Source organism: Mya arenaria, chromosome 8 (assembly GCF_026914265.1).
Source record: "Mya arenaria isolate MELC-2E11 chromosome 8, ASM2691426v1".
Classification (NCBI taxonomy): Eukaryota; Metazoa; Mollusca; class Bivalvia; order Myida; family Myidae; genus Mya; species Mya arenaria.
Window position 1 is genome coordinate 48,762,845 of NC_069129.1, and position 23,818 is coordinate 48,786,662.

The 23,818-nt window shown below is 35.2% G+C and overlaps 1 protein-coding gene and 1 long non-coding RNA gene across 3 annotated transcripts; one reads left to right on the plus strand and one right to left on the minus strand.

The window, feature by feature from the left end:
- Nucleotides 1–431: 431 nt before the first annotated feature.
- On the minus strand, nt 432–809 carry LOC128244315 (protein qua-1-like). Its single transcript, XM_052962330.1, has one exon. It carries the CDS (start codon nt 807–809, stop codon nt 432–434), a length of 378 nt encoding a protein of 125 aa, XP_052818290.1.
- A 15,493-nt stretch (nt 810–16,302) lies between these two features.
- On the plus strand, nt 16,303–22,871 carry LOC128242400 (uncharacterized). Of its 2 annotated transcripts, XR_008262600.1 has the most exons (5): nt 16,303–16,391; nt 18,145–18,227; nt 18,618–18,739; nt 19,126–19,238; nt 22,704–22,871. It is a non-coding gene; the product is annotated as an uncharacterized LOC128242400 (long non-coding RNA). The 2 variants fall into 2 exon arrangements; XR_008262601.1 differs by lacking the exon at nt 18,145–18,227 and having other exon boundaries at nt 16,334–16,391.
- The last annotated feature ends 947 nt before the right edge of the window (nt 22,872–23,818 follow it).

Consider the following 23,818-nt stretch of genomic DNA (forward strand, 5'->3'; position numbering starts at 1 on the left):
TCCTATCCCTCTCCCCATTCCCTTGCTTTCCTCATCCATCTCCCTTCCCCCATCCCCGTCCCTTTCCTTATCCCTCTCCCTTTGCCCAATCCTGACCCTTTGCCCATCCCTCTCCTTTTGTCATCCTTCTAACCTCCACCATCCCTCTCCCTTAGCCCATTCATCTCCCTTTCCCAATCCCCTCCCTTTCCTCATCCCTCCCCCTTTCCCCAACCCCTCTTGTCCTTATCCCTCTCCGATTCCCCATCCTTCTCCCTTTCCCCAGCCCTCCCCCTTTCCCCGTCCCTCTCCCTTTCTCAATCCATCTACCTTTGTCCATTCCTATCCCTATCACCATCCCCTCCCTTCCCTCATCCCTCTCCCTTTTCCCTATCCTCCCCTTTCCCAATCCCTCTCCCTTTCCCCATTTCTCCCCTTTCCCCAACCCTCCCCTATTGCCCATCCCTCTCCCTTTCCCCATCATCTCCCTTTGCCCATCCCTCTCCCTTTCCCCATCCCTCCCCTTTCCCCAACCCTCCCCTATTGCCCATCTCTCTCCCTTTCCCCATCATCTCCCTTTGCCCATCCCTCTCCCTTTCCCCATCCATCGTCCTTTCCCCATCCCCTCTTTTCCCATCCCTCACCCTTTCCCCATCCCTCCCCTTCCCCATCCCCCATTTCCCCATCCCTCCCCTTTCCCCATCCCCCTTCCCCATCCCTATCCCTTCCCTCCCTTTCCCCATCCCTCCCCTTTCCCCATCCCTCTCCCTATCCCCATCCCTCTCCCCTTTCCCCATCCCTCTCCCTTTGCCCATCCCCCTCTTTTCCATATCACTCTCCCTTTCCCCATCCCTCCCCTTATTTCGTTACCAATTTTATAAAGTGTTAACAAGTCTCTTTAAATACTGCATAGTGTATGGCAAATTTGTTTGGGTTGCTGTGCATGAAATATAACATACAGTCACAAAGGTCTCATTTTTTACAGAATTATCTCAAAACAGCAAATAAGAATATACTGCAAATGGCATAGTTACATGTATATATCAAGCTTTATACAATTGTTTGCCATTATGTCTTCATAATCATGATAATTTATTCGAAAGTACTTTAAATATAGTGTGAACAATTAATTTATAGTATAGACATTTTGAATGCTTAAAAATGAAAGAATAAAGAAATGGTTGAAAGTTATCAAAATTACATTTATTTAACAATCAGCTGATTGAAATTACCAACAAGTAAGTGGGCAAAGGTAAGCATGGTACTTACACTCAATGCATATAAGAAATTCATTTGAGGATCCCAATGGTGTTCCTTTAAATATATTTTACCGTTTCAAAATAAACGATTTGTCGTCTCTTATTTGTCTTTTGGCGTAGGAATATTGGCGGGAACGTGCGGGTGTACGTGCAGGAATATTTAAGGTAGTGGGCGGCGTGGTTTCGTCACTCGATGCATTTTTATTGGCAGCATGAAAACGTTAGTGAAATATGTTTGGTCCCGCCCACCCACGCGTTTTTATTATACATGTAGTAGGATATTAGTATTGTCAACGATGATAGTCTGTACATACAGGTGGCAGTTTTATCCGGGATTAACATATAGTTTTCTTGAGTTTTCTTAGGTAGACTTTAAAGTTGTTGTAATGTTATTTTTAAATATTTAAAAAAAAATAGTTTTGTTTCAGATGATTCAAGCGTCCCCGTTTTTGTGTGGTGTGCTTCGTTTATAACTTGATCTATCGTTTAAAAATCGTGTTTCGGGGGAACAGTTTCCTAAAGTTTTCACATTTGACAAAGCGGCACCCATCTGATGTGACTTCAAACTGACTAACTTCAACTAGAAAACAACTTTTTAAATTGATCTGCATATTTGCTGTGGTGTCCGGTCAATTGTTAAAGTTCACAAATGTGTAGAAGTCTAGCTTATGTTGTCTAGGATAAATTGACTATTTTGATAAGGAAAATACATTTTTACTCACGCAGTATGCAATAAATATATATGATAAAGGACTCGCGGATGTTAGAGTAAAATTCCCTTTTTATGTCGAAATAAAGTGTGTCGAATCATTAAGATTGTAAAAAGTAAAATACTGATGAATGGAACCCTTCAACAAATGTTGATATATATGCTCACATATTGTCCTTGAAGAGCACGATTTTAAATAGCATTAGAAAAACGCTTTTAAACAAAGGATTATAGGTCAAATAATTGTTCAGATTTTGTAAGAGTCCTTGTGGGCGATCGGTTATGTTGCCAGTTATCTATTTTTTTTCTTTTGACTGTACTAGCGTGGGTTCGCCCCCCCCCCCCCTTAATCAATTTATTTTACTTAAAGTGTAACTTTTTCTGCAATTTCGGTATCAAAGAGTAAAATAATTCTATTTTTATAGTTGTCAGATGTCTTCCCGTGAAAAGAACATTCCATAAACAGATATATACAGAACGACCATACCCTCTGTCCGCAGCATAGGTTTCTTTGTCACGAGTTAAATGCGGAATGATCATGCATTCTGCTTTGTCAAGAGCTATATGCGGAATTATCATGCCTTCTGTCAGCATTATAGCCTACCTTGTAACGAGCCATATGCGGAATTATCATGCCTTCTGTCAGCATTATAGCTTACCTTGTCACGAACCGTATGCAGAATTATCTTGCATTCTGTCAGCATTTTAGCTAACCTTTTCACGAGCCATATGCGGAATTATCATGCCTTCTGTCAGCATTAAAGAATACCTTGTCATGATCCGTATGCAGAATTATCTTGCATTCTGTCTGCATTTTAGCTGACCTTTTCACGAGCCATATGTGGAATTATCATGCCTTCTCTCAGCATTATAGCTTACCTTTTCACGAGCTATATTCGGAATTATCACGCCTCCTGTAAGCATTATAGCTTACCTTGTCATGAGCTATATTCGGAATGATCACGCCTCCTGTCAGCATTATAGCTTACCTTGTCATGAGCTACATGCGGAAATATCACGCCTCCTGTCAGCATTATAGCTTACCTTGTCACGAGCTATATGCGGAATTATCACGCCTTCTGTCAGCATTATAGCTTACCTTGTCATGAGCTATATTCGGAATTATCACGCCTCCTGTCAGCATTATAGCTTACCTTGTCATGAGCTATATGCGGAATTATCACGCCTCCTGTCAGCATTATAAGCTTACCTTGTCACGAGCTATATGTGGAATTATCACGCCTCCTGTCAGCATTATAGCTTTCCTTGTCATGAGCTATATTCGGAGTTGTCATGCCTCTTGTCAGCATTATAGCTTACCTTGTCAAGAGCTATATGCGGAATTATCACGCCTCCTGTCAGCATCATAGATTACCATGTCATGAGCTATATGCGGAATTATCACGCCTCCTGTCAGCATCATAGCTTACCTTGTCATGAGCTATATGCGGAATTATCACGCCTCCTGTCAGCATTATAGTAACCTTGTCACGAGCTATATGCGGAATTATCACGCCTCCTGTCAGCATCATAGCTTACCTTGTCACGAGCTATATGCGGAATTATCACGCCTCCTGTCAGCATTATAGCTTACATTGTCATGAGCTATATGCGGAATTATCACGCCTCCTGTCAGCATTATAGTAACCTTGTCACGAGCTATATGCGGAAATATCACGCCTCCTGTCAGCATTATAGCTTACCTTGTCATGAGCTATATTCGGAATTATCACGCCTCCTGTCAGCATTATAGCTTACCTTGTCACGAGCTATATGCGGAATTATCACGCTTCCTGTCAGCATTATAACTTACTTTGTCATGCGCTATATTCGGAATTACCACGCCTCCTGTCAGTAGTACTTAAAGCAGCACTCTCACAGATTGACAGGTTTAAAACAAAATATTTCAGAATCACAATGCTTTCAATCGAGTAATACCTTGATACCTCAAACTATAAGTAATATTGTATAATGCTTTAAAGCTGCACTCTCACAGATTGAACGTTTTGACAACTTTTTTTATTTTTTGTCTTGGAACGAGCCAATTTTTGCGAAAATCCATGAAAACCAGTTATATAAGACTGCTGACAAAAAAATAGATCGCAGATTTTTATATTTAAGTTAAAACATTGATGTTTTATGCATTTTTCTTAAACCGTTAGTAACGGTTTAAGCCATAAAACATTAATCTTCGAACGGAAATATGAAAATGTACGATCTGATTTTTTGTCAGCAATCTTATATCATTGGTTTGAAGATATCTACGCAAAAATGTGCTCTTTCTAAGACAAAAAAATAAAAAAAGTTGTAAAAACGGTAAATCTGTGAGATTGCAGCTTTAAGCCATAACACATCACTTATAGAACGTAAATATAAACACCTGCGATCTGATTTGTGTCAGCTTTCTGATATCACTGGTTTCTAGACATTTATTCCCAAAAATGGCTCATTCAAAGACAACAAATAAAAAAGTTGTCAACACGATCAATCTCTGAGAGTGCAGCTTTAAAAGATACTGATGACTGGACAAGCAAGTTTCTATTTTAGACATGCTTTTCTATGCAAATGTAAAGAAAATGATGTTGTCTTTCAAGAAAGGTAGACAATATTATTTTTATATTGTACTAAATTATATATGTATATTAAAACTATCACTGAAAAATTTTAATGCTGTTTTTGTCACTCACAGACGAGATTTTTTTGTGGTCAAAACTAGTTTATTTCGGAAAAAAATAATTGAACTTGTTTGTATGGTCATATTAAACAAACACATACAAAGCTTCAGTGCAAATATGTACGGAATTATTTTTTTACACTGTTCCATCTAATTATAGCATGGCGATCTTTAAAAATATTGCTTCGTTACTGTTTTCTTAGCTTTTGTTTTCATTCAATTATTCAGGCAACATATTCCGTGTGGTTGGCTGGTGTGTGTGTGTGTGTGTGTGTGTGTGTGTGCGTGCGTGCGTGCGTGCGTGCGTGTTTGTGTGTGTGCGTGTGTGCGTGCGTGCGTGCGTGTGCGCGTGCGCGTGCGTGCTTGCGCTTGCGTGCGTGCGTGCGTGCTTTGATTTTCATGAATCATGAATATAATGTCCTTTTAAACTCCAAAAACTCTTATGAAAGTGAATATTAAACAAATTTGGTAAATAAAACAACAAAAACATTGGGCTTCGCTTAATCAAGTTTTAATGGACTTTAGATGTTCCGAGAAATGGGGTCGTGTAAGCAAGTTTGGGGGATTTTTTCCTGGACCTATTTGTTAGTACAGTAAGTAGCAGAAAAGTAAACTGCTGAAATCGTGCACACCGTGCAGAAAATGCTTAAAACTAACCGAATCATGTCTTAAAGTTGTTTTTATTGGAGTTTACTTGTTAAATGCATTGTTTACCAAAAGTTTGACTGGCTATAATAACTGTAACACACATTTTCAGTTGTTAAAACCATTGCCTGAAATGTCACAGTTTAATAGCAATATAGAAGAAATCACATTGACAGAAACTGAATATACAGCGGAAACTCACTATGTCCAACTCTGTTATCTCGATGTTCTTGTTATGTCGAACTTTTTAAAACATTTTTAGTACACTTTTGGTGTTTTGGTTATCTCGAATGCTCGCTATCTCGAAGTCATTCTCGAGGTCCCAACGGCTTTGAAAAAGCGAGTTTTGACTGTATTGTGAACTAAGCGATAGTGTGGACATTGAACATAAGTATGATTTTGTAGTAATATAAAGTAATACGCAAACGTTATTTGCTAAACACTATGTTTAAAGACGAAATTCTAAGTTTGATGATACTTATAATGATGAACTCATTACAGACTTGGTGTTTTGCATGAATTATGCGCGTAAATATGTACTAATAACCTAACCTTATGAAAGTTTATGTTGTTAGTCATGATGCTAAGTTTGCAGTATCTAGCAGTTGATAAGTAGTCTACATGTATTATATGCTCTCCCATAAGACTCCACGACGTTTTGTTATGTAGTATAAGATACATTGGGAACTTTGTTAAAGTTAACAACGTTATTAACGTCATCGTTGTTAAATTTCAAGTCAATATTGCTCTGTAAGTTTCACAGATACACAGATGATTTGCATTATTCATAACAAGCGGTGAGACAACTGTTCAGCTGTACTTGTTTTGTTTAAATATATGAGCACATCTCAAATAGTTCACCTTTGAAAGTTAACAATGATGTCGTTAATCAGGTTGTTAACTTTAACGAAGTTCTGAACAATCGGGCCAATGTATGGTACAAAATAAATATTGTTTATTGAATATGTATGTATTTCTTGATATGTATGACGTAACAATTATGACGTATGATGTATTTGTGATGTATATATGTATGCCGTAACATGTGTGACGTATGATGTATTTGAATCATGTTGATATGTATGACGTAACAATTATGACGTATGATGTATGTGTGATGTATATATGTATTATGCATATTTCATGTATGTGTTATGTCTGATTAATGCTTGATGTATGATGCTTTTGAATAAACTGTTACAGCTTTGACTTTTCTCGTTCTTTCATAAAGCATGAAGCTATGATAAGCATGAAAATAACATTTTTTGACTGAAATTTATTAAAGTTCCATAAGTGTGTACATGTAAACCTATGAGTTTATAAGAAATACTGCTCGAAACGGACGTGCCCCATTAAGTAATTTTTCAACCATACTATTAAACCCAGATTTGTAAAAGAAACATGCTTAATGATTAAGAATAGGTGGAGTGAGCGTAGCAGTACAAATAGTGGGATATGAAATAGTAACGGCACAAAAAGATCAACGAGTGATTGGGATTATGCACGAGCGCATGATTATGCCCCCATCACACTTGTCCACATTCCCACTCCGCCCTCCAAACGCAGTCTAAACTTGGTCAACGTAGTAGGAACGCATTAGACACCGATAAGGACGTGGTACGGTCTTAGTGGATGTGAAGGACGTGAGCGGACTTTGAACATGTTAAAAGAACGTAGTGCGGTCTTAATGGACGTGAAGGACGTGAGCGGACTTTGAACATGTTAAAAGAACGTAGTGCGGTTATCCTGGTCTTCGAATAGTGTGATAGAGGTATACGGGCGAGTGTACAATTTCAATCTCGAGGGTTGCGGGTGACGTAACTGTTTTGTACCATGTTTTCAAGGCCAAACGTTCAATAAATAGCGTGCAGCTTATGTGCGTGGTGTAGTAAACCTGTAAAATTCGGTTTTCAAAAAGCACACATCACCGTCATTGTGTATTTTTAACGAATGGAACTTTAAGGTTTAGCGCAGCGCTTGAAGGGAGCACCCGAAGCACTCTCAAAAACCATAATTTTAGGAAAGAATTGCAAGACTACCTAACGTCGATTCTACAAGGCATTGTGGATTTACAGACTGGACAAGTTTGTTTTTGTCTACCGTCTATCTTAACCTTAAGCATTGCTTCAAACGGCAGTGATATCAGTTGGTAATCATTTGGGGAAGTTAAAGTGACTATTTTATGGTTTGTAAAATGCCTTTAACGGTTTTTCTTTAACGAAATAAAGTGTGGAAAATCATTAGTGGTGTTAAAACTAAGATACTGACGATTTGAACGCTTCAGCAAATAATGATATATATGCTCAAATGTTATCTTTGAAGTCCATGATTTTAAAAAGCGAAAGTTACGCACTTCAGCAAAAGGAAGTAACATAATTGGTTGATGGACATTAATACGTGATGCTACCAATGTATCTAATAATGTATCCGTCAGCTTATGTATGAGTCCTTATGGGCGAGTTAATATGTTACCAGGGTCCGACGTATTACAGAAGAATCTTAAGAAATGTTCAACATATTTTAACTTAAGTGTAAAATTTTGATTGTTATATTTCTTGAAAGAAATAATGATTAGAAATGGATCTTTTATTTTCAAAAATCTTGTGTGTCCATATTTCAGTTGCAGAAACTAGACTAAGCATAACATTTTCTACCTGTGATTTAAAACAGTAACAGTGTGTGTATACCACGTGATAAATTGCGTCATATATGCTACGTCGGAAGGGAACATTTTGCTTAAAATGAAGACACCTTTTTAAATAAAACAAAGGGCAGTCTATGCCGCCTAAAGAGCCCCGCATTCCTTTTATTACCGAAGTTTGATAAGGTGAGCAGTTTCATCGAACACCGCCACAAACCTGTTTCCAAAATAATGTTTTGACAGTGCTCTGACGGCCATATTGGGAAAAGGTTTGTCGAAGAGTTTGAAAAAAAAACTTAACTTTCAATCAAACTCTGGTTAAAAGTCCGGAGGCGGGGCTCCAAAAGCGGCGTAGATTGTTTTAATAAATATTGACCAATTACCAACGAACATTTCGGCTAATTTGACCAAACTGCTGTGGCAGGACCTTTAATGCTGCACCCTCACAGATTGACCGTTTTGACAATATTTATTTTTATTGTTTGTCTTTGAATGAGCAAATTTTTGCCGATAAACTCATTTTTCTTAAAAAGTAAGTAACGTTTTAAGCCATACAATATCAATTTTCGAACGTAACTAATTATGAAAAAACTGCGAAATGATTTTTTGGTCAGCCGTCTTATAACACTGGTTTCCAGACATTCATGAAAATGAAATTTGACTCAGTCCAAGACAGAAATAAAAAAATAATGTCAGAACGGTCTATCTGTGAGAGTGCAGCTTTAAACAATGGTATTTCATGTCATATTCAAAACCTATAAGCCATCTTTATGATACTTTAATTTCTTACTATAATCATGAATCTAAAATGTTAACGCCAGAATGTTATAATTTCACATTCGTAATGTGTGTCTGTTATGATATCCCCTTGCAATTATTATAATAATTATTATAAAATAATCGTTTTATAAACGTTAAAGATGCACTTTTACTCCTAAATAAGATTAACCAAAATTTATAATACTGTTTTAATATTTCCAAAAGGATAAATCTATGTCGAAAACAATGTTCTTATGAGGGATACCGAGTTTAATTTGGAAAAAAATGAGCATAAAACACGGGTTTTCTATCTTATGAGACTATATTAGACCACAGTAAATCTTTTAGCACTCACCAATCAATTACTATTTTTGCGCTTTCTGCTATCAAATACACGGTTACAATCTTGTTATCGGTAATTAATAATATCCATAAGTATTTTATTTAGTAAGCAGTTAAAGGTTTATCAGTCAAAATTGATGTTTGTTTTACATGTGTTTGTATTGATTTTGAATACGAGTGTCACTTTAATGCAATTGATTTTGTTGTTGTTGTTTTTGTTGGTGGTGGCAGTTGTATTGGTGGTAGTGATGGTAAGTTCAACACATTCAACGGCCTTTAGCGTCGACTTAAGCAGTTTTATATTTCCAAGAAACACCATCCTTTTAATTCCTATAAGTTTAAATATATCCCAAATATTTATTAATCATGCTTGCCAAAGGCAAAAATGTTCATTCACATCATGAATGGTTGATTCAACACTCTCAATGGACGTCTAGACTTGATTTGAATGGTATTCAATTTCCTAGAAAAACCTGTTTTTGAGTAAATGAAGTTTGAATACGAGAATAACTAAAAATGCCCGAGGCAGCAATGTTAAAACGGTGACCGAAAGTAGTATAATAATTGGAGTTTCGCGGCCATTTTGTTTGGTGGTGCGGTGGTTCTGTCGGTGGTTTCATTGTTTGCGCATGCGCAAGTTTGAAATTGACTTTCGCGGCCATTTTGTTTGGTGGTGCGGTGGTTTTGTCGGTGGTTCCATTGTTTACGCATGCGCAAGTTTGAAATTGACTTTCGCGGCCATATTTAGCGATTTCGCGCGTTAGCGGTCAGATTTGGCGATTTCCCGCTTTTAGCGGTTATGTTTAACCATTGTTTAAAATCCAAGACAAAGGGTCATTGTTAACAGTGAAAGACATTCAAATTTGATGAACGGTGATATGAACTTTTCACCTTGCAAAACCATACTCATTTTTCCGTTAACATAACATTAGCCAAGATGAGTTCCGTTATCACCATCAATACAATATTTTTATATATCAATTCAACTCCCAAAAGGAGCGATAGAGAGAACAATCTTAACATGTTAACAATAACATTTATCATAGAAATGGTCACGATTGTTATAATGATTGTACTTGATACCTTTTAAAAGGGGCTCATGATCATTTTACATAAAATATTGATAAAGGTTATATTGAGCTGACCTAACAGTTGAGAGGTTATGATAACAACTATTGTTTTCTACAATCATCAAATTTTTCAAAAGTTTTTTTTCAATCCCTTTTACAAGTAATAAACAAAATTTGATCTCACTAGTTAGGAAAATTACAACGTTTTTTTCCCTTTAATGATTTTATATGATTTCTTTGTTTCAAAGAATAACGATTCATACACGAATGTTTTGGAAGAAAGTTTAAGACAAAGGTTTCAAAATGTTCATTTTAAAACTTTGAAAAGACGTTTGTTGTCCTTGTTCATCAGCAGATACAGTTTTTTCATTACCACAAAGATTTATAATGTCTCTGTTCAAAAAAATAATAATGTTTTCCATTTTTACAAAGGAAAAAACCCATAGTTATCACTAGGTTATAGGGTAAAAGAAGGTAACTCGCGGTCATCTTTGACGAATCTGGCGGGTCCCATCACAGGCAGGTCCGCGGAATGTTGACGTGTGCATTGTTTGATTGAGAGTATTCATTTCAATGTAGTTTATGGTACGACACGAAGATAGCACTATCGTCTTTATCAGATCAGGGTTATGTATGCCAAAGGACAACGCTCCAAAGTTTCTAACAATGATTAACGCGTCATTTGTTTAATAGTATTGCCTTTAATTGTTGTCCCCTTATCACACGATGTACTAATTATAACCCCCTCTATCTTTTTAAGTGATCAAACTTCTGATTATTTAAGGTGAAAAAGCACATGTCATTGACGCATTGTAATACCATTAAAGTGAAAAGTCGGTTAAATGATGTGTTGAAAGTCCAAAAGACGGGACTGTCACTATTATCGTTATCATACATTTAGTTTATCATCCAGGCTAACTAAATCTAGTACAATGAGGTGATCTATCACAGTAGGTCACTAATTAAACCGTTGTCCAACGCTCGATTTATTACACACTCCTTTGTGTGAGAAGATAATGATAATTTTCCTCTTTAAAAATCTCTTTTTGAGATCAATATTAGTCATTACTGTGTTGTTTTAATCTTTGGTTAGAATCAGAAAGCCCCATGCGATATTTTGTTTTGTATGTTATTAAACTAGTTTGTAATTAATCATTGTTATTGTACATAGTTTAATTAACTGTCACCAAGCAATCCTGTACATATTGATATTAAACAGATTTATAACATCATCTTTTTCACAGGTTTGATTTCATGAAACTTTTGCAGTATTATATACTTTATATTAAATGTTTACTTGTAATCATGATTGGTTGATCCAATAATTTACAAAGAGGTACCTTAATAACCTTCGTATTACTAGTACTTGATTTTGTACCCTGGTTTTGACAGATTTATGACGAATGATATATTGGCTAAAGAGGAGAAAGGGGGAAATGACTTTCCTTCAGCAGGTGTTCAAATTGTTCCAGGTAATATTTGCTTCTTGAGAAAAACATTTAACAACTATGTTATTGTAATGTGAGTACCTATAGTCTTGTGCATTCAACGAACATTGAAAATTGTACTTATGCCCGTTCTAGAAAAAAAAAGCAATTATTCACTTGCAAATGATTTTATCCGCGATGGCATTGATGACAAATTCTAGTCCCTGAAATAGGTATAGCAAGACATACTCTAATTTAAAACATACAGCAGATATTTGATATGAAAGCTATACTTTCAGCAATTACAAGTCAAACTCATCTAATTTAACAACATTGTTATACATTTTAGCAAGTGTGGTGATAAAATTCAGTATTGCTACTGTACATTAGGTGGATAGGGCAATTGGATCCTGTCAGATGTACGCTCCAGACAGACAAGGAGGTGGAGGACGAACTGATCACACATTAATATACATCATTAAACTTATAAATTTAGCATGTGTCTTTTAATTGGATGTGCGTTTGAAATTGACTCTCGCGGCCATCTTTGGCGGTTTCCCGCGTTAGCGGCCATATTTAACCATTGTTTGAAATCCAAGACAAAGGGTCATTGTTTAACTGGGTCTCCATTGATTAACAGTATTCATTTCAATAGAAGGGATATAAACAATAGCATTGTCACACTAACCACATCAGTGTATTGTATGTCAAAGGACAACTCATCCAACGTTTCTAACATAGGGTCATCGACCTAGGATCTATTTAATGGTATTGTTTTCCCTCATCAGACGATGGACTTATCATAACCTCCACCATCTTTATATGTGATCAAACGGATTCTTTTATATGTAAGATCACAGGTCATTGACAAACAAAAGTTCATCAGAACCCAGCCATCGCGTGATCGAAAGTGATTTCAAGAAATTGAATGACTAAAACCTGACCGTTTAGTGTCAATTCGTACAACAACACCATATCTAATAGCCACCCAATTACTCTCCGACGTACCCATTGTAATAACTTAAAAGTGAAGACAGTTAAATGAGCTGCTGATGGCTCAAAAGACGAGATTGTCGTTATCATATATCTAGTTTATCATTCAGGGTGACTAAAGCTCTTCCACTGTGGTGAGCTATCACAATAAATCACTTATTAAACCATTGTCAAATGCCAGCGCTCGATTCACTGGACTCTGTTTATCATTATGGACACCTCCGTTGAACCTTACAATGACATGAAAGTTTTTCAAACAACTTACTAAATAATCTTTTATTTTGACTACCAAAAGTAGGTTTTGAAGATATAACAGTTTTGTCCTCTCTTAGCTTCTTTTGAGTTTCACTATTTTTATTAAATCGGTAAAGGATTCACACAATTTCTTTATCAAATAACCTCATACCTTAAAGGTATGATGTATCGTTTACATTTCATTAAATCAACCCTACAGAAATGTTAAGATGTGTTCGATCTAATTGTAATGAAAACGTGAATGTTTTTTATTATTTATTTTTGTGTATAACTATTTCATTCCATTAATACAATATTTTAAAATTTAACAAGACCAAATTTAGATTTATAAGTTGAGGACATGTCTGACGAGCTATTTTATACCATTCCGGTATGTTGTATCAATAAATAAAATATCAGACAAGATTTTAATATTTATTTTCTTATAAATACAATACAATGCAAATACAAATAAAGTTGATTATAATTGAATTCAAACAATTTGTTTAACAAAGATCATACATTTTTTTTTTTATTTATTCTAGGTTACATTTTAACAGTAGAGCAGTAGATAACATCACATGAAATTAGATGTAATTTGGTATAAAACATAGAAATTATATCTCTTGTATCTTATAATGTCCATAAGCATATGATTTAATTCCATCTTCTAATAAAAATCTTTTGTCATCAAAACTAGATAATCCTACTTTGCTGATTGTTTCCAGATAAATTTTATGGTTATGACTTCTTAATGAATGCATTGTTGAGTGCATTTGAGAATTATTAAATAATACATGTTTATAATCATTAAGAGTCAATGATTTTTTAACAACCGCTTTTGATATCCCTTTTGCTCTTTTCTCGTCTATATCATCACACTTAAATGCATACATTTTCGATCGCAAACCGCAATATTCACTAATACATTTCTCATTTGTTTCACTTTTCATTTTTCCCATTACTTTTTTGTTGAAGTCACTATATAAAAAATGATCTTTAGGAAAATCTGAAGTGTCAAACAAATGTGAATAGGCCAACATATCTTGGAAAATGTCCGGTGTTGTACATGATACTAAAAATGAATCTGTGTCCGTTAATTCTAGCTCAACGTTGCTACCATACACATTTTTCAAATGATTATAATAAAAATCGTACATGGTATATTTTGACAAATCAAGGATACTCATTCCAACAAAAATTGGTTTATTTAATTTAATTTTTTTGCGACTTAATTCAACACCAACAAGGTCTTCAGAAAAAATCCGGTGCATCTTATAAGTGGGTTTGGATGACACCTTCTGTAGTCGTTTTTCTGTATGAACAAGTTCTACGGACCGATGCTTCCGAAGATTTTCCATGGTTTTTCCTGAAAGTAAACAAAATTTTTGGTAAGTAACTTTTCATCATGTTAATCTTTACTCTGAACTGCTCAATATATGTTTTTATGATGGTATCCGTCGTTATCCTAGATACCTGTGTTTTGGATGAGGGATATGAAAATGGGACCGAAAAATACACTTTTTACTTGCCGGTAGTTAGTTTTGGTCAGTTTTACTTTAGGTTCCTAATTGTACATGAGCACTTGTAAGCGTCTGATTGAAGATGAATGAAATACCAAAAAGTGAAACTACGCCTGACAATTCAAACTCCGCGCAGTGTTACTTCCCTTGCAGTACAGTAATCACTGCCTTCACAAATATCACGTGATGATAGAAACGGCACGTGATTGCAATTTACAAAATGGACGGAACACCTTTAAAAGAAATTCCAGCAACATGTTTCATTTGTTTAGAAAATAAACGATTTTATTCCATAAAAGGAAAAAATGCAAAACGTTCGATACATGTCTGAATAGCTAACAACACATCCATGTTGATATTGTAATTTGTAAATCCTACTTTCAATTTGAAAAAAGACCGAACATTTCCGAATGTTTTTTTTAATTGTTATTTTTTTATAAAACATATTATGCCTATCAACTGGCGTAAAGTAATTATTTAAGAAAGGATATAAGAATAAATATATATGATTAAAAAAAATGCCATTAAAAGTTTTCATCCAATTTTGGATGAAAATCTTGTGGTGGCAGTGATTACTGTACTGCAAGGGAAGTAACACTGCGCGGAGTTTGCTGACAATTATTGAACAGTTGTTTTTGTAGATAAGTATTAGTGGTATGGAAGTGACAATAAATTTATTGTATAAATTACATACGGGCAGATCATACAAAAATGATAACAATGTAATAATTAACACGAACCCCCAAAAAACAAACAAAAAAACCAACAAAAAACAACAACCTTACCGAAGACCGAGTTGTTCATGAGTTTGAAGAAGTTCTTCTCGAAAGCAGTCTTGGCTTGTTGTCGCATTTTGGTGTTGAACTCAACGTAGGGTTTCATGAAAGCCTCTTGTTGGAACTCTAATACTTTATGTATTTTTTTTCAATTTTAGACCGAGTTGGAGATGCAGTTGCAGGTTGCGATAGTGAAGTACATAATTCTGTTTGTTTTCTAAAGTGGTGAGTAATTTTTCCACCTTTGCTCTGGGTGGAAGTTCCTCACTGTTGTGTAAATGTTTCAACACATGTTGAGCATAAGGAGATAATTTTTCATTGGGTGTGAATTTACGTTCCGGAGCTAATGGGTAGTCGTTATGACTGTCATGTAAATGTTTTGGATATTCTAGATCTACTTCTAGAATATACCCCTTAGATCCATCCTCTGGTTCAAAAGTATCAATTTCTTCCTTCTGTAAAAACTTAAAGAATGTTACTAACTCGGAAACTCAATAGTAAATGAACTAGTTTGTCAAATGTTTTGGTATGAAAATATTCCACCAAAATGTGAATTTGGCGGGAAAAAAGTTCGCCAAACATTTGAATTTTAAACATTTGAATTTCAAATACTATAGGGAATCCATTTCAATTTGTTAATTATCTTTGTTTTTCCCCTTTTGTTTTGTTTTGACTTTATTTCTTTGAGATTCTCATTTTTTTTCTTATTGTTTTTAGGTTTTTCAAAAAACTTGTTTAAACGTTTCACGACTAGTCTTTTCTGTAAATTTCCGTCATTTTGAATTGATTTTTTCTGTAACTTCCCGCCATTTTGAGTCAACCTTTTCTGTGAATTCTTACCATTTTTTTGTAATACCATGTTATTGTTTTTAAAAGGTTGACTGTTTTGTAAACTTCCATCACATTTAGAGAGTAAGTATTCATACTTTGATTTAGTAATTAACACTAATTCTTGAGCCATGATTCACTGGGTTTAATTAACGCTAAAAACTGTTTGAAATATTTTAACAGAATGGCTTTCCTCCTTTTTTGAGAGAGTCTTTTGGATATTACTTTACGTATGACATGTCTATATCGTTTCAAGTTCTTTTTATCCTTTTCTGGAATGACAAGATTTCCCCTGATAGCATTGTAAATCACCTCTATAAGTGCAGCCAATTGAGATTTTGTTAAGTTTTTTATCAACATTTTTTGTTGTTTTTCATTGGTGTTGATCATAAATTTTAAAAAATGTCTCTCCTGTAGTTTATCTTCCATTTTTCTCCTTTTCATGTAGAAATACAATGGGGGTTTGATGTGGAAAGATGTCTGTACGAAGTTTATATAACGGGTTAGAATGTGGACTTACATCCACCAGAAGGTAACTATATTTCTTGTTTGTGGCTTTTCTATAGGCATCCATAAAATAATGCGTTTCACCGGGAAACATTTGTTTGGCTAATGCTTGAATTTGTAATTTATCTCTCTGATTGTTAAACAACACAAAATAATGACTGTTTAGACTAATAGTTCGAAAATATTTTCCTCCTGTAAATAAATTTTGCACTACGAAAAAGACTGAAAAATTATGGTGATGACTATAAATGGTGAATAAGTTGACAATATCTACACTTTGTGAAGCTTTTTGTGCTAAATCATCAATCACTAATATTTTGAAGTCAGTTTCCATAGTCCACATGTCCATATCGTCTTTAGTTGGTAAACCTTCAAAAAATTCAATATTTTCCAAATGTTCTTTCATATCATCAAATAAGGATTGATAGGTAGAATAACAATATATAATCTTTTTCGGAATCATGGTAAACATAGAGTTTGCATTTTTAAACAACTCAAATAGAAAGGTTGACTTTCCACTTCCACTTGTTCCTGCCACAATACAAGTGGCAGGGCATTCAAATTTAATTAATGCATCCAACATGATCTACACTTGTTGATAACAGAGAACACAATAAATAGAATACAAACAAAAACCATTTAAATACACTACTTTATTAGTGATCTACATGTTTGGTTTTTGAAACAACCATTTTGCGAACAATATGGAAACATATTTCTAACGAAGTTATATACAAGTAAATCATTACAGTCATAATCATTGAAAAAACTATGTACAATGTCATAAAAAGATACACCATTTGTTCGTTGTAGTAAGAAAAACAAACAATACATGCCACAAACATCACTGTAATTACTTTGTAGCTGTCTCGAATTTGTGATAACAGTTGAAAAATAAGAAGCATATTTCAGATAATAAGTGTTAAAATAGTCAATTGGTTTCCCATAACTGTCAAAATAATCGATAGTGGTTGAATTTGGGAAGTAAAATGTACACCAATGTCTTCCTTCCATGAAATGATTGTCTGTATTGGCAATAAAACCACATGGAAATACCAAGTCGTTTGGTAGTTGATCAGCCGCAAACACCCCCAAAATTGTTTTTTGCAACATTGGATCACAGTCTATACAACACTGAAGCTGTGATGTATTCATTCTGTTATTATGTCTCTCTGAGCGTTAATTTGAAAAAATCCAGGAGAACTATTATACACAATACAGCTTGTTGCGGTAGATAAAGCCGTTCCAAATTGAACCTCTAATCGCACATTTCCTGTTTTTATTAGAGATAGAAATGCTTCATCAGAAAACTTTGGCTCTAATTGAAATGTAAAAATACAGGGTGTGCGTGCAAAGTCTTCTCTGTTTATATCAAGTCCAGCATCTTTATTCCACATTCCATTTGTTAGAAACATATTTGCGTATTATTAAAATTTGTTTTTAGTGGATTACCCCACACTGGAACCCCATCAGCATAAAGGCAAATACTCCTAATGTCACAGTTTAGGAAATGAAATGGATTTGATTTATAATCTCCCGAAATTGCTGCTGATCTAACAAAGGCTACGACAATTGTATTTGGTTTTTGTCCTTGAAATAAGTTATCCCACGTAAACACCGTACTTCCTGCAGCAATGGTTTGTAACCGACATTCAAGTCTATCAAATGGATACTTTGCTGTGTTGATCTTTAACATCTCAGAGTGAGCAACAATGAGAGCTGGATTGACTCTAACTTTTTTTACTAAAAGATAACTATCTGTAATGTTTACTTTATAGCTTGGGGATGTCTCGCCAGAACTTAGACAGAATGCTGGAGAACTACGATACAGCTTCACATTAACATCCACTTGGTTTAACAGGTACCGTTTAATAGTAAATAAACTGTGATATATAGGCCCTTGCAACTCTAAAGTTTTTGATTCTGTTATATATTTTGCCCGTAAAAACAATCCAGTGTTTGCTCCACTAGGATCACAGTCTTCTGGGTGATCATTGTCATCTTTTATGAATAGTTGAGAAGACAATTGAGAAAATGAAGCATCTTTTCCATTACATAGTAAAGTATTAAACATGGCTATATATGGATTGTAATTAGATGATATAACCGCCTTGTTTTGTAGAGTCACTTCTATAATTGAAAATAATGCCTGCAAGAACAAATTCACAGGTCCCACCTTCTCACCCGATTTTAAGTTAGATCCATCTGGATTAGTTACTTTTAGTTTCACACATAACTATGTATCTTTCAGATCGAGATAGTCCATCGAATTCTGACCACTGATTTGAAACTCAATGGGAGTATCATCCGACACTTGGGATATTGGACGAATCTCTTGATAATGGACATCATTCACCGCAACTTGTGTAGGAGGTAAGTCAAATAGTAGTAATTCATTCGGAACACCTTCAGAAAATCCGTCTTTTGTGAAATAAGACATTTTATGAACCAAATATATCCCACGTTGTTATAGATTTCTTCGAATTATTTCTCGCTTTCTTATCAATTTTCCATTTATTGTCCACTTTTTTGCTTGCTTTTACACCTTTTCTTGATTTTTGATTGTTTTTTACAGGTTTATTTTCAGTTTTTTTATTTTTTCTTGTAGACTTCTGTCCTTTTTTCGGTTTAGTTTGTTTACTCCTGTTTCTGAACTGTTTTTTTCTCGCGCTGTTTACACGATGTGTTACTTCTGAAGGTTTGGATAATTTATGAACAAGGGTTGACATTTCTGAAGTATTTAAACCATCTCGTTTCAGCTCACTTTTCGCCTGGTTTACTGTCTGTTCCGATGGGGAAACTGTGCTGATTGTCATACCATTACTTCCCATCTTCGACTTGTGTGGAATGGCAAATCCCCTCCCAACTTGAGGTTTGTTATTTTTGAAATAGTCTATCCACATTTGTGGGTTCGGTACATACAACTTAGATTGATTCATATTTGGGGTAAAATGGATATCGCTTAAAATGAAGTGTGAGATGCACTGGTGAACTTACGAATGAAGCATACTCGTTTTCCACAGTTTTTATACTGAAATCAATCTCTTGGAATTCTGATCGGTTTAAGGGTAAATAAAAAGGAGATTCTAACACATAATTCCAACCATTTTCTTCGTTTTTCTCTATTCTTCTCAATAAGGGACGTTCACCTCCGTCAACAACGCTTTCTTTGCAAACGTTTGAGTAAATAAATAAGGTATTATCTACAGTTTTTCTTCTTGCTTTAGGATCAGTTTTTATACTTATTTCACACAAAGCAACCTTCCAGTAACCATTAAAAGATAGAGGTAATTTTAACTGCACTTTGAAGTTATAGGGTTTGTTCTCGGTGAAGATGTGATTACTTTCATTGTCTCTCACAAACACATAACGTTCCATTATTATTGTTCTTGAACTTGATCTGCATCAATCCAGCTATCAAATGATTTTGGAAATCCTTCCCATCGAACAAAATACTCTAATTTCCCTTTGACTTTTCTCTTTTTTAAAACTTTATCAACATACCAAAGACTGTCTGCATCTTTATCAACAGGAATTATTATGCCCCCTTTTGAAAAAAGTGGGGTATATTGTTTTGCACATGTCGGTCGGTCGGTCGGTCGGTCGGTCGGTCGGTCTGTCTGTCTGTCGGTCGGTCGGTCGGAATACCAAATGGTTTCCGATCAATAACTTGAGAACGCTTTGACCGAGGGACCTCATACTTGGTATGTGTATTGGTCATCACCAGCAGATGAACCCTATTGATTTTGAGGTCAGTGGGTCAAAGGTCAAGGTCAGTGTGACCTTTACATGAAAAACGGTTTCCGATCAATAACTTGAGAACGCTTTGACCCAGGAACCTCATACTTGGTAGGTGTATTGGTCATGACCAGCAGATGAACCCTATTGATTTTGAGGTCAGTGGGTCAAAGGTCAAGGTCAGTGTGACCTTAACATGAAAAACGGTTTCCGATCAATAACTTGAGAACGCTTTGACCCAGGGACCTCATACTAGGTAGGCTTATTGGTCATGACCAGCAGATGAACCCTATTGATTTTGAGGTCAGTGGGTCAAAGGTCAAGGTCAGTGTGACCTTTACATGAAAAACGGTTTCCGATCAATAACTTGAGAACGCTTTGACCCAGGAACCTCATACTTGGTAGGTGTATTGGTCATGACCAGCAGATGAACCCTATTGATTTTGAGGTCAAAGGTCAAGGTCAGTGTGACCTTAACATGAAAAACGGTTTCCGATCAATAACTTGAGAACGCTTTGACCCAGGGACCTCATACTAGGTAGGCTTATTGGTCATGACCAGCAGATGAACCCTATTGATTTTGAGGTCAGTGGGTCAAAGGTCAAGGTCAGTGTGACTGTAAGCTGAAAAAAGGTTTTCTGATTGTCCATATTTTTTCATTTTGATTCACATAACCTGATATTGGTTCTTTATTCAAGTCTATGATCTTATACAATGGAAAACCTTGTTTGAAAATCTTGCTCTTTATTTTAAAAACTTCTGTAGTACATTGTTGTTGATAAGCTCTTCTAAAGGGATGTTTTGTGTAACTTAATCTAACCAAATCACCAATTTTATATTTAAAGCGTTTTGGGGAATTTTTTAGGTTTTATATACATTTTACTCCAAAGTTGTTACTCGTTTTTCTTTGTAACATCACTTGGTGCTAATCCATCCAAACTCCGATGAGGGGAATTATTGTAACTATTTACAATATCTTGAAGGTGATCTATATATCTATAATTTCGCTGATATCTTAACATTCTAAATATCATACCACGAAGGGTACGAATGACTCGCTCTGCATAGTTTGCTTTAGCGGTGCTTTGTGTATTAAACAAGTAAACTCTCTTCTTTTGCATAAACGCTTTTAATTCACGATTGATAAATTCAGAACCTCGGTCCGTTCTTAACTTTTTAAACTTATGAACACTAAGAAATTCCTTGATTGCTAACAATACCGTGTTAGATTTTTTATTAACTAAGGGTCGAACGGATAGAAAACGTGAAAATATATCTATAACAATGAGTAGGTATTTAACTCCATCATTGTATTTAGCAATGTTATCAACTGCCATTAAATCCATATCACCCTGATCGTTCATACCCGCCATTTCAACACGTGGTCTTTTATATGTATGTCTCGCCTGACGTTAAATGGCATACGAATCTTGATTGTTGAGCCATTTCTGTATGAAATAAGTAGTAAATACTCTTGGATAGTTTTGGTTTAATATCCTGTGTAACTTTTTTGCACCCAAAAAGCTGCCTGCGTTTTTAGAATCGAAATAATATTGTGATAGGATATGTTCCTTCTGCGTTTTATCCATGATTAAACATGATCATCGTTGTTAGTAGTTTATATTATGGGACACATGGGTTGTTAATTAAACTAAAGCAAGGAAATGAAAACATGTATAGATATAAATACATTTATTTGAAACTAAACATGTATAAAATAAGTCAGCATATGATCATACAAGCATATACATACAATGACATACATGTACATAAAGTGAATTAAATATTTATTTGAAACATGCAAAAAGGAAATTCGTAAAGTAATAAATATAACAAATCATTTTACGCCACACAATGCCAGAGTTCTTAATTTCTCATGAATTCTTTTTTTGAAGAAAAATGCAATAAAACACATACAACATTGCATAATATGTCCATTTTGTTGTGTTGTAAATATTCTTTTGCTCAACGTGATGGACCAAACAGTCGATCTTCAATGCGATTGATTGTCAACACCATTCTTTTCATTTTTTTCACACCACCGCTCGGTTTTCATTATCTGCAGATAGTCATTGCTCTCTAGCAAATGTTTGTGTAAATCAATCATTTCAGAGGAAATGTTTGAAATGCGCACAATTTCTTCCCAACTTTGTAGTATATTTTTTTCATTAACTGCGTTTAGCATGTCACTAAAGTAACGTTCTATTTTATACTCATCATCATCAGGGTCTGTATCCATGATACAATCGTGATCTTTTTGAGATGGGAGATCCATCTGGCAACCATAGCAAAGTTGTCTAGTCACCATACCCATAACCTCACACAGTGCCTTCGCATATACAAAGTCAAAGTATGAATTCATTAGCGCGACACTTGTAGAAACTGGAGTATAAATCTCTGTAGTGTCCATAACATTCGTTTTGGAGTCACAATGTTCATTTTCATAAATATCTTGAGATAGTTCACTGCAATCCATGTTAAGTTTTTCTGCTGCGATATGATCACACCAAATGTCGATGAAACACTGAATGTCTGTGCTGTGTTGTATGTCTTTTATAGTTACATATGGTAACGGAAAAATTCAAATTTGAATTTTCAGATCATCCGGGGATATCGCCATATTGAAAACCCGCCAGAGGTTCGGTCCACGTCCATGGTGCTCGGGATGAGTCATTGGAGGACGAAGATCGGGTGTCCTTATGCTGCCATGAAATGTCGTTTTTATGATGTCCAATTATGTTCAAAAATAAACAACTTGGAGAATGTGTTTTATGTTCTAACAACGACTCGTCTCCTTTCTGCCACTGATGTAATCGCAAACCGCAAGAAAAACACTCTACTGTGTCATTTCTGCCAGTATAATAAAATCCTGCTGAAGATAATTGGAACTTGTTTGGTTCTATTTGAGGTGGCCACATGTCGAACGTTTTAAGTCTGTCTTGAAAGATTAGCATGCTTGGAGAACTATATTCAAACTCTAATAGTTTTGAAGTTGTCATTTCGACTGTCCGTGTAAGAATGAAGCCAATAACTGAACACTTTCCTTCATATCACAGAGAGTTTCAAAAATATCAAATGGTAAATGAAAACTTTGGTGACACTTTTTAAATATTATTTTAATGCGTCGCTGTCTCTCTTTCACAACTATGACAAATTTGTTACCAAGTGTGCATGTAATTTCCCTTCTTATTGGTGACCAAGAGACATTTTCAAAACCAAAACCTCTCAAATATGTCTGCAACTCGTTAGAAAAACGTATCTGAGCTTGAGCCATTTTTTGTATTTTTTAAACACTTTAGACAACTGTTAAAGCACAGACTTACAATATCCAATTTGTTCGGTTTGTTATATACCACTATTGACAATCCAAAAAAAAAATGTCTTTGACGTTGATTATTCTCGTACTATGGGCTCGTCTTTAAGTCCTGTATATGCGGTTAAAAAGGGAATGAATTTACATCTATCCGGATATTCTTCAATCTCTTGATGGCTATTGTACTGATCAACTATGGTTTGAAAATTGTTAGTTTGTCTTAAAAGAGTTACCATTTTCTGATGACTCTCCTTAACCCACAAATATATACAACGAGCTTCACTATCGTTCCAGGGTAACATATTACCATTCTCATCCCAAAAGGAATCAAACATTCTCCTGTTTGAGTCATATGGTGTCAAATTATAACTCATATTAGCCGGTAAAACAATGGCTGCCAA